Here is a 16,298-nt window from a genome sequence, read left to right as displayed (position 1 = left end):
CGCATTGATCTCGACCACCTCTCCGAAGCGGCTTTTTTCGAAGATTCGCACTTCGAAGATGTCCAGACACGCGAAGCAAGTCATTTCAAACGTGTATGCTCGGAATAGAGCCCGTTTCCCGCAGAAATCCGTCCGGGATATTGTGAATGTTGTTAGCGAGGATACCGGAGTGTCTCTGCGTACCGTCGCAAAATACAAGGCGGAGCGCCTTTGCGGACCATTCATGTCTCCGAAGAAAAGGCCTCGTCATGTGAGAATCTCAAGTTCACGAACGGTGAAGCATGACAGCTTCACGGTGCATGCCGTTCGACTGAAGGTACATGAGATGTACAGGAAGCGACAGGTACCCACGCTGGAGAGTGTTCGGAAGGCTGTCAACGAAGATGAGGACCTGCCGAACTTCAAGAAAACCACCTTGTGGAGGTTGTTGAAGGACATTGGCTTCGTATTTCAGAAAAGAAAAAGGAATCTTGCTTTCATCGAGCGCAGTGACATCATTGCCTGGCGCCGGCGGTTCCTGCGGGCGATTAAGGAATTCCGTAGACAGGGCAGGTAAGAATAATGTTTTGCATCTTTTCTCACACAGCACGTTTGGATTGTCCCATAACGCGTGATGTTAACGTTTACAATTTAATAACATTAATACGGATTTCTTGCAGAACTGGAAATGAATGTTGCGTCATCAGAAAAAAAAGAAAAAATTACGAGGAACTTTAACGGCTAAAGTGGTGAAAGGCGAAAGCCTGAGTGCTGCATTCTGCTCTGCGATTGTTCACTTCACATTCTGTTGATGCATTAATAACTGCCAATTAATGACGCTTAATCTTTGTCTTTAGGAGTGGAACGCGACAGCGTGTTGTAGCGCGGGCTCCCACGGAACGCCACCACCCGTTCGGCGCGGTGCGTTGGCCTTTGAACGCAACGCTTTTTGAGGAAAGGAAATGGCGCTGTAATTCTCTGTCATCTCGGTGGACACCTGAACCGCACCGTAAATAACCACCATAACCACCATAGCACCTTAACCACTGAGCCACCGCGGCGGCATCGCTTCTCGGCCTTTTGGCTGTGTCGCCTCTAAGAGTGGAACGTGCCGCCGCGGTGGCTCAGTGGCTATGGTGCTCGGCTGCTGTCCCGAAAGACGCGGGTTCGATCCCGGCCGCGGCGGTTGAATTTCTTTGGAGGAGAAATTCGAGGCTCGTGTACTGTGCGATGTCAGTGCACGTTAAAGAACCCCAGGTGGTCGAAATTTCCGGAGCCCTCCACTACGGCGTCTCTCATAGCCTTAGTCGCTTTGGGACGTTAAACCCCATAAACCAAACCATCTAAGAGTGGAACGCGACAGCGTCTTGCAACGCTGCCAGGGAGTCCACAGAACGCCATCGCCCGTTCGGCCCTACGCCTTGCTCGTCCGTAAATTGGTTTTTGAGGAAAGGAAATGTATCTGTCTCGCATATCTCGGTGGTCACCTGAACCTCGCCGTAACGGGAAGGGAGGAAGATGGGAGTGAACGAAAAGACCGTATTTACCAGACGCACCTTTGTTCATGAATTTTGCTTAGAGATGGCATTTGGTGGCCGGTGATGTTTTATGCTATATTTGGGTGAGGAACTACCTGTGTTGTTCAGAAGTAATCAGTTTAATTCCAACTGTCTGCTACGACAAGCCAAAAACAGGTCTCCACTGGTTGAGGCACCAGTATGCGTATCATCTCGCCGTCACGGCAGAAATGACATGCAGGAATTAATCGTAGTACTCGTTCTTCCGATGGACGCAACTTGGGGCTCCTGGTGCTCGCGTGCATATCATTTCGCAGGCAAAGAATGAAGACAAATCATGAAGTAACATTTCCTACTCAGTTTTTGGCCTATATTCTGCTCTGTGTTGTCAGTGATATGGCAAGACTCGTATTGCTGCTATGGCATAGCCGTGGGTATGTTTAATGATGTTAATTACCTCATCCATTATTTTGTTTTCCTTTGTGCAGATCCATCATTTACCTGGATGAAACCTGGGTGAACAGCGGCCATACGAAGGAAACTGTCTGGCAGGACAGAAGCGTGAAGTCCTCGCATGATGCGTTCCTGAAAGCCCTGACAACAGGACTGCCTGCGCCCTCAGGAAAGGGGGCCCGTTTGATCCTTGTGCATGCCGGGAACTCTGCAACAGGCTTTGTGCAAGGAGCTGCTGACTTCTTCCGAGCCAAGAAGGGCAACAAGGCTGATTACCACTCCGAAATGAATGGAAAATACTTCGAGAAGTGGTTCACAGAGAAGCTTCTGCCTAATATTCCAGGCAACAGCGTTATTGTAATGGACAATGCGCCATACCACAGTGTGGCGCTTGAAAAGGCCCCTTCATCATCAACCCGAAAAGCAGATATTCAGCTTTGGCTGACAAAGAAGGGGGTCCCCTGGACTGCCGACATGGTGAGGGCAGAGCTACTTGAGCTCACACAAAAAGTCAACACTCCAAGCATTATCTACAGAATTGAGACCTTGGCGGCTGCCCATGGCCACGATGTTCTCCGTATACCGCCCTACCACTGTGAGTTCAACCCTCTTGAACTTGTTTGGAGCCAAGTGAAGGGCTTTATAGCAAGCAGGAACAAAGGTTTCACTTTGGCAGAAGTTGAAAACCTCCTACCCGTGGCGTTGGCGGGTGTAACCCAACAGAACTGGGAAAACTGTTGTGCCCATGTCCAGCAAATTGAGGCTGAGGCTTGGGAAAGGGACATGATTTTGGACAGCGAAATAGATCCTCTTGTTTTCAGTGTCTGTGACTCATGCAATTCCTCGTCTGATGATTCGATTGCTGAATTCAGCAATGAAGATTTCAGTGCTGTTGATGAATTTGTGTCACTTATGTGAAGAGATAGCTTGTTTGTTTGTTTCTTTGGGGGGTAGTGGTTGGGGGTTTACTGCACTCATCACAAGCTCTTAGCAGTGGGCTGAATTCCTGACCGCAACTGTGGATCAGTAGTCTCAGACACTGCAAACAGAAGCCCACCCTGCAATGGGCACTCCTGAAAACCACCCCTGGGAAGCAGGACGTATCAGCTGGTGGTGGTGTCGTCAGCAGAATAATTACAAACGCAAGCTCAAAATTGCCAAGGTCACACAGCAAACAGAGGACTGTGTATCGACCCTTTCCAAAGACAGCTGGCTCTCCGAGTGCGGTTCCTTGCGTGGAAACCTCTTACGGCACCCGTCACAAACTATTGTCAGTGCACTGAACCGCTTATTGGTACTGTCAATTAATAGTCTCGTGCACTACAAACAACAGACGTGGGGGGGGGGCAGTTCTATCTTGCCCGAGACTCGTCGAGCAGCCTTCGCCAACGAAGTCCGGGACTGAGGGCCCCACTACCTATCCTTTTCCCTGAACCCTTTTCTCTAATAAATGTTTTTAACAACTACTGCAATGCTACATTGGAGTATAGATGTTTCTCTTTCCCCAGTATGCAAGGCGCCAAAATTTTGAATAAAGGCTTCGAAATTTATATTTCCTTAGGCGGGAAAAAACCATTTGAGTGTGGCATAAAGAAATTTTTTTCCTCAGCCAGAAATTTCAGCATCTTGCTCTGCACATAACAGTGCACCTAAAAGAGCTTTCCTTAATGACAAGAAGCAGAATATTGCTTTTTTTTTGCCACAAAGAAAACTCGCACAAAAATGAACTCATAAAAGTTACATCAGTATACCCTGACAAAAAGGAATAAAAAACAAACTGCTCACATGATATGCATCTCGCTGTTCCGCAACGGATATCGACTTATACAAATTATGAGAACAGTGTACCCTGAATAAGGAATGAAAAACAAACTGTTCACATGATACGCATCGCGCTATTATGCAGCGGATATTGCTTTTTTTTGCCAGAAAGAAAACTCGCACAAAAATTGTCTCATGAAAATTATGACATCAGTATACCCTGAGAATAAGGAATCTAAAAAAAAACTGCTCACATGATGTGCATCGCGCTATTCCGCAACGGAGTGGCCGTCAGTCCCGGACCGTCTTAAAAACTCGATCCCCTGCTCTGCTGGATGCACGGAATAGTTCATGACATGCCCGATACCTCGACAGAGACAGAGGAGCGAGTAGTGCCGTGGGTTACAGCAAAACGATAATTACAGATGGCCTGAATCCTGAACGAAAAACCATTTTTCATCGTCGTTTCAGCTTGGTATTGAAGGTATTGTGAGCAAAAAATGATATCAGTTGGCGTCAACTACAAATTCCTAATTAAAAAAATGTCGCGAGGTGGATTGCAACCTACGTACGTGAAATGCTGCAAAAAATAAAACAAGTATCCAGGTGGATTCGAACCGACGCCGCCGAAGTTCCTAGTCGTCCCAAAGCGACGCCTTAGACAACTCGGCCACGAAACGAGCGCGGAGGGATACAATTTCATTATTTTTTCTTGCGGACTACTTCCGTAGCCTTGACAGCGTTGCACATGATGTATGAAACGGAGTATAGTGACGCTTAAGCTTTGCCTTTAGGAGTGGAACGCGACAGCGTGTTGTACTGCTGCCAGGGAGTCCATGGAACGCCACCACCCGCTCGGCGCGATGCCTTGCCGTTTGAACGCAACGCTTTTTCAGGAAGGAAATGTCGCAGTAATTCTTTGTCATCTCGGTGGACACCTGAACCGCACCATAGAGGAAGGGAGGAAGTGGGAGTCAAAAGAAGAAAGAGAAAGAGGGGCCGTAATGAAGGAAATGAAAATTGTATTTGAGGAAAGGAAATTACGCAGTACCTGTCTCACATATTTACAAGGAGAAGAAATTTATTTGTTTGAAGTGCCTCTACATACACTTCAGGAAGGAGGTCAAAAGGCGTGGTGCCTGACGAGGGCGTTTCTCCCTGGGATAAGCAAATTGCATTTGGGACTTACATACAAAAGAAACAAATACAATAAATCTAGCCGTTACCGCGACACTTGCTGCCATATTTAAAAAAAACTGTACAGAAATGTTACATTAGCTTCAGTTATTGAAACGCATGCTGTTAGATTACACGGAGGTATAATAGAAGAAAAAAATATAATCATATTAACTGTTATCAATTTACAGTATATCACAGGATGTACCGGAAATTCACGCAGTCAACAGTGCAATCACTTTTCTCGTATATTTTTCGACTATTGCATTGACAGAGGAGCTCATGAAAATTATTGTTTTCCTTCAAAAAGGTAGTCGTTTGGTACCTAATCGTTTTGAACCCGTAATTTCTTCATGCTTTTGGTGCTCTTAACTCGGTGCGCATCCGTCAAAAGCGTGACACTTCTGCTGACAAGCTTCTGCTGACAGTCTTCTGCAGACAACGATGAGGCACTGAAGGCTTTCGCCTTAAAATAAAAAATATGAATAAAAATTACAGCCAGGCCAGCAGTCGAGCCTTGCCGTCCCTCATAAAAATTACGAGGAACTTTAGCGGCTAGAGTGAAGAAAGGCGAAAGCCTGAGTGCTGCATTCTGCTACGCGATTGCTCACTTCACATTCTGTGGGTGCATTAATTAACTGCCAATTAATGACGCTTAATCTTCACCTTTAGGAGTGGAACGCGACAGCGTGTTGTAGCGCTACCAGGGAGTCCACGGAACGCTACCACCCGTTCGGCGCGATGCGTTGCCCTATGAACGCAACGCTTTTTGAGGAAAGCAAATGGCGCTGTAATTCACTGTCATCTCGGTGGACACCTGAACCGCACCGTACAGGAAGCGAGGAAGTGGAGTAAAGAAGAAAGACAAAGAGGGCCGTAATGAAAGAAAATGAAAATTGTATTTGAGAAAAGGAAATTACGCAGTAACTGTCTCACATATCTCGGTGGACACCAATCGAAAATTGTATTTGAGGAAAGGAAATTGCGCAGTAACTGCCTCACATATTTCGGTGAACACCCCTCAAAACTCGCGTGCAGTGACGTCACGACCATTTCGACCAATCTGAAACGCGGACAACTTTGCTAACACGTCTTGGTCACGACAGTATGAGCCAATAAAGGCTTTCGCCTTAAAAATAAATAAAAATTTACAGCCAGGCCGGCCATAGAGTTTCTTACTAATAGTAAGAAACTCTATGAGGCCGGCAGTCGAACCTTGCCGTCCCTCATAAAATGAACAGAGGGGCGCGCGCTTCGTACCACTCAGCCATGACGCGAGGCGGACGGATACATTTTGCTTGTTTTCGGCAGCGGACTACTTTCGTACCTTCGCCAGCGTTGACTGCTATGCATGAAACGGAGCATAAGAGGAAGAAGAGCGCCACGTCTGCATTGATGTTGAGGAGTCATGGGGGATGGAGTGTCTGTTACAGCCAGCGTCGTTGCTTCGGCGAACGCGGTTGTTGCGACGCGCGTCTATTATTTCCATCTTTCCTCTCACATCTTTCGACTCTCCTCTGTCTGCACGTGGCAGCGAGTGTGGCTCGGCCCGAACCAGTGGGCAGGGCCGTGCAATTTCCTTTTCGTACTTTCTTCAGTCGCAAGAACAACAGCGTCCACGTTGACAAGGAAGAAGTGCCGGCCATGGAGATCGAGCATCTGCCGGAGAGCATCCTCTGGGAGATGTTCGGTCATCTGCCGTCGTTCGACGATGTAAGCGCCTGCCCGGGGTAAGTCGGCCGTCACTGCTACGCAGTGCATCGCTTTCAAATCGATGCTTCGGAGCTTGGACGAAGCATGTTAGCATAAGGATGCCGGCGCGACACTACATCGCTCAGCACGTATTTCGCTGTCCAGTTTATTAGAGGTAGCATGAAACACTATTCAGCGCTTCTTCGTAGTCTATAACGAGAGTGTAATTAGTGTGAACTATTAATAACCAGGGTACTGCTTAATCTTGGATTCCAGATTAAGCTTAAAGCACATTAAATAAACGAAGGCCCTGCGTAGATCGGTAGATCCACTGTCTTTACACCAACTAAACGCTTAACTTGTAGCACAGAGGAAGCTGCAAAAATCATGAACAAACAAGATCACAAAGATCTTAAAGATGTTCCTGCGCGCCTCGCCGGCTTGGCGTCTCCCCGTGGTTATTGCCGGAACGCCAGCCGTAGACGCGTCTTTGGAAACGCCGCCGGGATCAAATAGTTGCATATAAACACGTCAGGATTTGAAACAGAGGTGCGGCGCAGCCGCCCGCGGCCTAATCTCCATCTGTAAAAAGTTAGTAGTAGACGATAAGTTATTGGGAGCCTACATTTTTATGTCTCATACTTTTGTTTTCGTGCGCGTTGCGGCAGCTTCCTCTGCATCTCGTGGCATATAGACGCTGGGCTTGCCATGAAGTCAGCAGAAGCTTGTCTTCCTGAGGAGACTGGGATACAAAAATTCAGGGGGCACTTTGGCTCTCTAAAGTGCTGCAAGGCGAAAGCGTTTCCTGGCCACTGTTTGTTTTTATTTACTTTATTTTTCATACTTTGTTTTCTATTTATTTTTTGCTCCTTTTCTTAAGAATCCCAGGTGCTCGAAATTTCCGGAGCCCTCCACTACGGCGTCTCTCATAGCCTTAGTCGCTTTGGGACGTTAAACCCCATAAACCATAAACCAAGCCTTTTCTTAATATTAGCGTTTTTTATTTTTATTTTCACATCTTGTTTTTATTTCTTTATTTTGTTATTTTTATTTTTATTTTCCTCTTCTTGACTTTACTTCTTTTAGTTTATGAAGCCCATGCATTCACTAGATGCGCCTTTATTCATGCTGGAACCTTGAGCCTTTTAAGCAGTGACGCCGAAAGGCGGACGAATCTGCCGACGCGTCTGTCGACACGGCTGCCGACGCGTCTGTCGACACTCCTGCCAACGCGTCTGCTAACGACAGTATGAGGCATTAAAGGCTTTCGCCTTAATAAGCTCATCGGCCTAAATTATCTGCAAAAGATGCAGAAGGTGCAGAAGACGATCAACTAGCGAACTGACTGATCGCTAGTTGATCGTTTTCTGCACCTTCTGCATCTTTTGCAGTGATTTAGGTTTAGGTTTATTGGGTTTAGCGTCCCAAAGCAACTCAGGCGATGAGAGACGCTGCAGTGAAGGGCTCCGGAAATTTCGACAACCTGGGGTTCTTTAACCCGCAGTGACATCGCACAGTACACGGGCTTCTCGAATTTCGCCTTCATCAAAACTAGGCGGCTGAGTTTTGATGAAGGCGAAATTCGAGAGGCCCGTGTGCTGTGCGATGCCAGTGCACGTTAAAGAACCCCAGGCTGTCGAAATTTCCGGAGCCCTTCACTACGGCGTCTCTCAGCCTGAGTTGCTTTGGGACGTTAAACCCCAATAAACCTAAACCTAAATCATCTGCAAAAGATTCAGAAGGTGCAGAAGACGGTCAACTAGCGGTCAGTCAGGATTTTCTGTTTCGACGGGTGCCGCTGCTGGCCTAGTCACCAGTCGCGTCTGAGTTCTTGGTGAAAGTCACGAAATGGCTGTGCAAAATGTCACCTTTACGATGCGTGCCACTCCAGAGCTGGTCTTCCGAACGTACTGTGCGCCCCTCTCTATAGTGGCAGAAATGCCAGTAATCAGCATACCGAAGACCATGGCATGGCAGTAGCTTAGGTTTAGGTTTATTGGGGTTTAACATCCCAAAGCAACTCAGGCTTTGAGGGACACCGTAGTGAAGGGCACCGGAAATTTCCACCACCTGGAGTTCTTTAACGTGCACAGTGACGAATGATTCTTTCAGTGTGGCGACGGAGATGCAAGGTTGGCGTTGCAGGAATCAGACTCTGGCAGTGTATTCCGTAAACGTTTAGAAAGTCGGAAATGCAGCTAGCAGCGACGCCATCAGTAAGCGGCAGCAAAACATTACGCCTCAATACCCGCTTCTTTATTCCTACACTCTCCAGTTTTCAGCCCGGATGGCGATCACCGTGGCGGAATCCTTTACGCGGAGCTGGTCTGAACGCTCTGGAAGTCAGAGGACCACCTTTAGGTTCACTTTAATCGGTTTTGGGTATGCGACACTGAACCAAAAGCTATTCATCATTAGAATGAGCTTTACTTCCGCTGGAGATGACGCATACCTTACCGTCTACACATATGACAAATGAAACAACGCGACAACAACAGCGCACGCCTCTTCATTCCAGGGTTTGTCGGCGATGGCAGCGTGTGGCAGGCGGGCGCTCGCTGCGGCGAGTGTTACGCGTGACGTCATTTCCGCTGAAGGCTCGACAGGTGCACAGCCTCCTCCAGACCCACGTCGATGCCAACACCGTGGAACTGGGCATAACCCGTTCCATGGACACATCGACCGCCGATCATGAGGAGACAGACTTTCCGCGGGCGTTCTTTGACAACCTGGCGGAGCACTGCCCCTCACTCAAGGTGAGCGTTTGGTGGCGCCAGCGCTTAACGGAGGGTCCCCTCGTCCAAGCCCTTGCTCAAAGTCATACGAGAGCTGTGGGTCCGGGCTGGTCAAAAAGAAAGCAACACGTACATTGGAAACAAAAATAGCAGTTTTTTTTAACGCCAGCACCTGTTGCAGTCTTCATTTAACAGGACATCAAAGTTTTACATGAACAATAACGAACGTTTAGTCATCATATTTATCGGGATGCCTTCACTCATCGATAACCCCACTCTAAAAGATATGGGTGAGCTGCTCTAGGTTCTGCCCCCACTCTCGACGAAGAATTAGATGAAACTACATTTTAACGCGCGAGCTTTATGGGCCCCGCGTTGGAGAAAAAAAATTACGAGAAAATTTGGCGACTAAAATGTTGAAAGGCGAAAGTTTGAGTGCTGCATTGTGCTACGCGATTGTTACGCATGTAGCGATGAATGCTGCCACGAGTAAAGTGAGAGACTACACTTTCACATTCTGTTGGTGCACTCCCAATTAATAACGCTTAACCTTCGCCTTTAGCAGTGAAACGCGACGGCGTATTGTAGCGCTGCCAGGGGACCACGGAACGCCACCACCCGTTCAGCGCGATGCGTTGCCTTTTGAACCCGACGCTTTTTGAGGAAAGGAAATGGCGCAGTAATTCTGTCATCTCGGTGGACACCTGAACAGTACCGTACAGGAAGGGAGGAAATGGTAGCGAAAGAAGAAAGCGGAAGAGAGGCCGTAATGAAGAACATGAAAATAGTATTTGAGGAAAGGAAATTACGCAGTAACTGCCTCACATATCTAGGTGGACACCCGAAAAGCGGGACACATTTTTTTCACGACAACGATGAGCCATTAAAGGTTTTCGCCTTAAAACCGGTGTCGTCGTCGGCGGCGTTATCCGTGAGCGAAAAATGCCAGAAGCAATTAATAAATAAAACCGAGCAGGAAATAGGTCGAATTGGGGAATCGAACGAGGGCCTCTGGAGTGAACGACGAGCACGTTAACCACTCCGCCACGCGAGCTCATTGGTTTGGAATGAACGAAGGCGCGTCTAGTGAATACGGTGTTGTAATTTTGAACATGGAAATTACAGAAGTCGCAGTTAAGCGAGTAAAACCTTGCCGCCGCGGTGGCTCAGTGGTTATGGTGCTCGGCTCCTGACCCGAAAGACGCGGGTTCGATCCCGGCCGCGGCGGCTGAATTTCTTTGAAGGAGAAATTCCAGAGGCCCGTGTGCTGTGCGTTGTCAGTGCACGTTAAAGAACCCCAGGTGGTCGAAATTTCCGGAGCCCTCCACTACGGCGTCTCTCATAGTCTGAGTCGCTTTGGAACGTTAAGCCCCATAAACCAACCAACCAAACCACCACTAAAACCACTCCCTCCTCCTCTTCCTCCTAGCAATGTACGCCACTGCCCCAACAGAAAGCGCGGGACGGCGGCGCCTCCCGTTCGTCTCGATCGGGCGCAGTGGGGCCGTGCCTGGACGCAGAAATCACGCGTTCAGCGGCGAACAACGCAGTGCACATCCATGGCGCGTTCACCACGGAACTTGCGGCTTGCTGCTCGTTTTTTCGGCGCGGAAGCTACGCTGGCGTTCGTGGCATCGGGTTTTATTGCGAAAGCAATACTACGCCAGGTGTCGCCTCTTCGCGGTACCGCACCCTACCCTTCACGTTCGGTGGTCGATCACGTGACTACTGGCGTCATACCAGAGCGAGAGATGGGGCACAAAGTCGGCTTTTCAGCGCGCCGCAGCTAGAACTTCGCTGCCGGTCGACCACCTGCGACCGAACAAAGGCGCGTCTAGCTAATACGGCGTCTTCATTCACTCCCATCTTTCTCCCCTCTCTTAGGCGAGGTTCGGGTGTCCACCAATATATGCGAGAGAGATACATTTCCTTCCCTCAAAAACCAATTTACCCTCGAGCAAGGCGTAGAGCCGAATGGGCGATGGCGTTCTATGGACTCGCTGGCAGCGTTGCAAGACGCTGTCGCGTTCCACTCTAGAGGCGAAGCTTAACATCTTAGCGTAGCCAAGGGGATATTGCTTTCGCAATTACCTAGGCTTAACCAAAGCTATTTCGATTTGTCCTTCGGACAAGGCATCGCGCCGAACTGGCGATGGCGTTCCGTTCCTTGGATTCCCTGGCAGCGCTGGAAGACGCTGTCGCATTCCGCTCTTAAAGGCGAAGCTGAAGCGTCCTTCCAATTTTTTTTTTGCTTCCCGTGACAAAGCAAGCGTGAAAGCGGCACTTATCCCCTTGGTTAGAGAACTACTGTTAGTTCCGGTTTAAGCTACTTCAGCGCACGTGGGGACTGAGGGGATGTGATGTTCAGAATATGAAGAAATTCTGGACGTGAACGCAGCGCAAAAGGATGCGGTTGTGGCCGAATTGTTCGAGGCACAGGGAGACGAAGCTGCTTTGTTATCGCTGCTGGTTATTTCCTGCTAATTTTTTCCTGCTGTAGACCGTTGCCAGGGCAACGATACGACGCTCCAGTTGGCTTCCTTCCGGCCGCTCTGGGAGGAATTGCCGCTGGCGTCTGGATTGAATGGACAATGGAATATATAGGTTTCCCATCTCTGGCCAGTCCATTCAGCGCTGTGGATGTTCGCCAAAGCGCTGAAAGGCCGATTTCATTGTGACCCTACTGAAAAATCTCATCATTGGATATGTGTGTCTCCCGTGCATTCACAGGCGCTATATAGGAGTCATATTGTGAAAAACGTCTCTAGTACGAATTTTTATGTGGTGCGTACTATTTCACATATGTAACGTATGTGTAACACACGAATTCATGCGTTCTGCAATCAGTACGTATGTTTTGTTAAAATTCAATTGGTATGCGTACGCGTTCATACAAGTTACAAATTTGTCCGATGTGAACTTCTATATGCTCACACGAGACAGCAAACGTCAGCTAATGTATGTATCGTGTGAACTGGCGTCTCGTATGAAACACTTATAGTTCCACGCATGAACGTTAGCGTGTTTCGTGAAACACCCAGAAAAAAAGCTCGTAACAAGCTACGAAACCGTACCTGAGAAGGAAAAAAGACAAGGAAGAGCCAGTTTAGAAGAATTAGCTCCCTGTGACCACGCTTTTCTCGTCCTTCTTGCTATGCATAAACAATGTGAAGTGATGACTGCGTATCGGCTGCAGGTGTGTTTGCTTATATCATACGTTTAGTTGAAGGTAAATGACCTGCTCTGATAGCTTGGGTGGTTGTAGATCTGGGCAATGCATAGGATGCGTTCTCTAGACGTCCGACAAGACGTCTAGTTTGACGTCTAAGAAGCCGTCAGCGTGTCTACATATTGGAACGTGTCTACTTCACGCGCCGCCTTGCGGCAACTTGAACTAAAACTTACGAATAGTTGTGCTCCTATGTTCTTAAAAATCGTTAATAAAACAAGTTAAAAACGCGCTGTCAGTAGATTGTTTTTTTATTTGCTGCAATAATGGTGCGTTCATCGCTACCGCTTTAGCAGACGATCTCACCCGCACAATTTCTTCCCGCGCGATTCACGCGTATAAGCTGCTATAATAATCGTAGATCCACAAAGACTGCTTTATTGGCCGCCAGTTCTTATGAATATCAACTTGACGGAATAACTGGCACTTGAAAGTTCGTCTCCGGGCTCCAGTGCCCGCAAAGAGCACGGCTCGCTCAGCTCCGACTCCACCAACTGCTCCGCCATCTTTAGACAGGAAGTTAGCCTGCATCGATGTCGACTTCGGCGAAGCAGTCTTCTTGGACAGCTTCGTGAAAAATTGAACGCGTCTCAAAATGGCGGCTGTCCAGCAAGACGTCTAAGTAGACGTCTACTCGGGAGTATTGGAACGCACCCATAATGTCGTCATTTTGCGCCACAGCTCTGCTTGATGATGATGACAGCGAGAGCACGACCAAAAAGCCGGCCCTTGACAGTTTGCACAAATAAGTTTCGTAGCTTCTCACACACAGTGCTATCAATATTCTCATATCAGTGACGCCTCCCGCGAGCCTACCAGCGTGAGAGTCGGGAGCGCTTCACGGGCAATGCTGTATTGCTGCAGACGCAATTTGTACACGTTGCGCAAGGAACCAAAGGGCAGAGGAAGAGGCTAGAGACTGCTTACGGGCTTTGAATGCGGATACTTGAATATTTTAATTCAATTTTTTTCTTCCTTTCTAATGACAAACCTGCTCATTGGCGTGCTTTAGTAAATCATCCCACAGATTAGGTTCCCCTTTATTCTCCAAGATGTACCGCGGTCTGGTTACCTACGGATTCCGCCGTCGCTTTGCAGTCTGAAGGTACACGCTTGACTTCCCGCACCTTGTGGAAGAAATTCCTTTCCATGCTGCCAACACCATTGGTGGTTTTGGTGGATGAGGTTAAGTTTGAGTGGACAGGATGGCTGCAGCGAGCATGGGACACGGTTAATTGGAGAGATATGGGACAGGACTTCGCCTTGCAGTCGGCGTATTCAGGCATATGATGGACGATGATCCCGAAACTAGCCTTACTGGTCAAAAATGCATCTCTTTCTTCTTCCTTTCTTCTTTCACTCACTCCTTTATCCCTTCCTGTGCAGCGTGGTTCGGGTGGCCACCGGGATATATGACAGTTGCTGCGTCATTTCCTTTCCTCAAGAACCAATTCTCTCTCTCTTGGTCAATATAGTTACCTCTATAAGTAGTTCTCGTGCACACGTTCTTTATGTATTCTGTCATGCTAGGTGAAAGTCCGCCCATTAAGAGAAAATGGCCACGTCCAACTGGTTTACGCGTCCGCTTATAGAATCGAAGAGGCATTGGTTCTATTCCTACTGACGCGTAATTTATTCCTTGTATTTTATACAAATGCACGAGTGTATCTTATTCTCAAGACTTGTCAGTGGTGCGGATGGATGCGCAAATATTGGCGAACAGGGGGGAAAATCTAGCCGACAAATGTGTGAAAAGCCAGCTAAAACGAGAGTCTCGATAGGACGCAAAGTACCTTTAAACTCTCTTTTTCACTTCTCGCCATTCTTTTTCTGCAGGAAAATATATTTCAATCGTATAAAAGTGGGAAAAAAAGCAGCGACCATTTGCGCTTCCGATCTCGCGACGTTATAAGGACCTGCCATCCGGTACTCGCCTATGGGGCAGAAATGCGGATGCTAAAGAGGAGGTTTCAATGTAAGGACAATGCAGCAAGCTATAGAAAGCAAAATTATAGGTGTAACATAGGAGATCGGAACCGGGAGGAGTGGGAGGGGGAAGAAACGCGAGTGAAATGGGCTTAAGCAGGGCATGTAACGCGAAAGCAAGATAACCGGTGGTCCTTAAGGGTAACCGAGTGGACTCCAAGAGAAGGCATGCGTAGCAGGGGGCGACAGAAAGCTAGGTGGGTGGATGAGATTGAGAAATTTGCGAGGATATAGTGACCGCAGCTGGCAAAGGACAGGGTTAATTGGAGACACATGGGAGAGGCCTTTGCCCTGCAGTGGGCCTAGTCAGATTGGTAATGATGATGACGATGATTACCCAGGAATGCTAAAGCAGCAGCGCGAATCTGTGAGAAATGCGCGCATTTCTGCCAGCCTTCTTCGTGAACGAGAGGCTCTACAACTGTTCTCGCTTACTCGCAGGTTGTGCACGTCACTCGCGGCCTCCACAAGCGTCCCCATCGAGCGAACAACGTCACGACGTGCGACTTGCGAACGACTCGCACTCGCCTATCACTGCGCCAGTCGCGGTTCAGTCCAGGGCAGTTCTTCACCGCCGAAGCGGGCCGGCCGTACCAGCGCGGCCTCCAGCTACTGGACCTCGCCGACTGCGGATTCGCGTCTGCCATCGGCCGTGCCACGCTGGAGCCGTTCCCGTCGCTTCGTGCCCTTAGCGTCGAAGGCTGCTGCCTGTTCGAGGACGAAATCCTGACAGACAAACTGCCCCTCGATCGCCAACCTCGTCGTGCTGGACATTGAGCGTTCGTGCGTGCACGATACGGATGCCGCGCTCGCGCTCCTGCACGCTCAGAGCCTGCGTGTTTCGTTCTTGGGACGACACGGCATTCACCGGCAAAGCATTCGACTCGGGCTACAAGCGAACGAAGGGACGCCGTAAGACGTGTCTAACACACGTTTGCCTGACGAGGCCGCAGGTGGGCGAGGAGTGCCTTTACAAAATGTTAAGGATTGCACCTTAGTTGCAGTGGCTCGCTGTGAGCAGCACATGACGGAGCGCGTCCTGGAGCGTGTGCGAAGTGCCGTGCCCAGTTCGTGCCACTTCTTGGAGGTCTTGCCAAGCTCCGAGCAAGCGAGTGGCCTGTGCCAGCATTTCACCTGTGACTTCGTTCAGAGCTTGAAGCCGGGTGTCCCGCCAAGTGAAAACTGCTGAAGCGGTCGTTTATTTCGTTTTTTTTTCTATTGCGAATAGTAAATTTATTAACTTGATGAGAACTCCGTGTGTCGACTCTTTCCTCACGTCATTCTGCTCACGAATCAAGCCAGTTTGCGATATCAAGGACGGGGTAACCACACCGTAGTTTTTTTTCCAATTGTTGAGACAGTGGTGTGTCAAGAGAGAATACTACTTAGGGTCAAAGTTTCGCCTAACTGATCAGAAACATCGAATTTACGCCTTCTTGGAAGAAAACTTCCCGACGATTACTTCTTTTCCTAATGCGAAAGTTGACCGCGGCTCATCAGCTGTTTAAGCTTTTCGATAGATTGAGGCAAAGAATTCAAGCAAGAAAGGTATTTTGAATTACAGGCAACTTATTTTTCACACATTTTCCTCCTTCAAGAAACACTCTACTAACAGTTCTTGATTGTAATGAAGGAAGCTTTGTGGTGGGAGAAGTAGATGGATATATGGTCGACTTGCTGCTCCAATGCCTGGTTCTCAAATACGAGGTCTGTGCAAGTATTTCGCGAGGTTGTCGCAGCCGTGGGAGGCGTTACGAGCGAGACGAACGG

The 16,298-nt window shown here is 48.5% G+C and overlaps 2 protein-coding genes across 2 annotated transcripts; both read left to right on the top strand.

Annotated features, from left to right (window-relative positions):
- Positions 1-3,524, top strand: LOC149366924 (uncharacterized). Its single transcript, XM_089566059.1, has 2 exons — positions 1-552; positions 1,985-3,524. Exons 1-2 carry the CDS (start codon positions 59-61, stop codon positions 2,865-2,867), a joined length of 1,377 nt encoding a protein of 458 aa, XP_089422185.1. The 5' UTR covers positions 1-58; the 3' UTR covers positions 2,868-3,524.
- A 2,616-nt stretch (positions 3,525-6,140) lies between these two features.
- On the top strand, positions 6,141-15,779 carry LOC149366923 (uncharacterized). The gene is made up of 3 exons (XM_089553203.1): positions 6,141-6,616; positions 9,097-9,334; positions 14,970-15,779. Exons 1-3 carry the CDS (start codon positions 6,156-6,158, stop codon positions 15,303-15,305), a joined length of 1,035 nt encoding a protein of 344 aa, XP_089409329.1. The 5' UTR covers positions 6,141-6,155; the 3' UTR covers positions 15,306-15,779.
- Positions 15,780-16,298: the final 519 nt, after the last annotated feature.

Source organism: Amblyomma mixtum, chromosome 1, assembly GCF_055824585.1.
Source record: "Amblyomma mixtum isolate Tamu chromosome 1, ASM5582458v1, whole genome shotgun sequence".
NCBI classification, from domain to species: domain Eukaryota; kingdom Metazoa; phylum Arthropoda; class Arachnida; order Ixodida; family Ixodidae; genus Amblyomma; species Amblyomma mixtum.
This window is presented reverse-complemented; position numbering and strand designations above follow the sequence as displayed.

Excerpts from the sequence above, each read along its gene's own strand:
- LOC149366924 (XM_089566059.1), top strand. The coding sequence starts at position 59 with ATGTCCAGACACGCGAAGCAAGTCATTTCAAACGTGTATGCTCGGAAT. Across the intron at positions 553-1,984 it reads GAATTCCGTAGACAGGGCAG|ATCCATCATTTACCTGGATG; the intron begins GTAAGAATAATG and ends TCCTTTGTGCAG.
- LOC149366923 (XM_089553203.1), top strand. The coding sequence starts at position 6,156 with ATGACGCGAGGCGGACGGATACATTTTGCTTGTTTTCGGCAGCGGACT. Across the intron at positions 6,617-9,096 it reads GATGTAAGCGCCTGCCCGGG|GGTTTGTCGGCGATGGCAGC; the intron begins GTAAGTCGGCCG and ends TCTTCATTCCAG. Across the intron at positions 9,335-14,969 it reads AGCACTGCCCCTCACTCAAG|GTTGTGCACGTCACTCGCGG; the intron begins GTGAGCGTTTGG and ends GCTTACTCGCAG.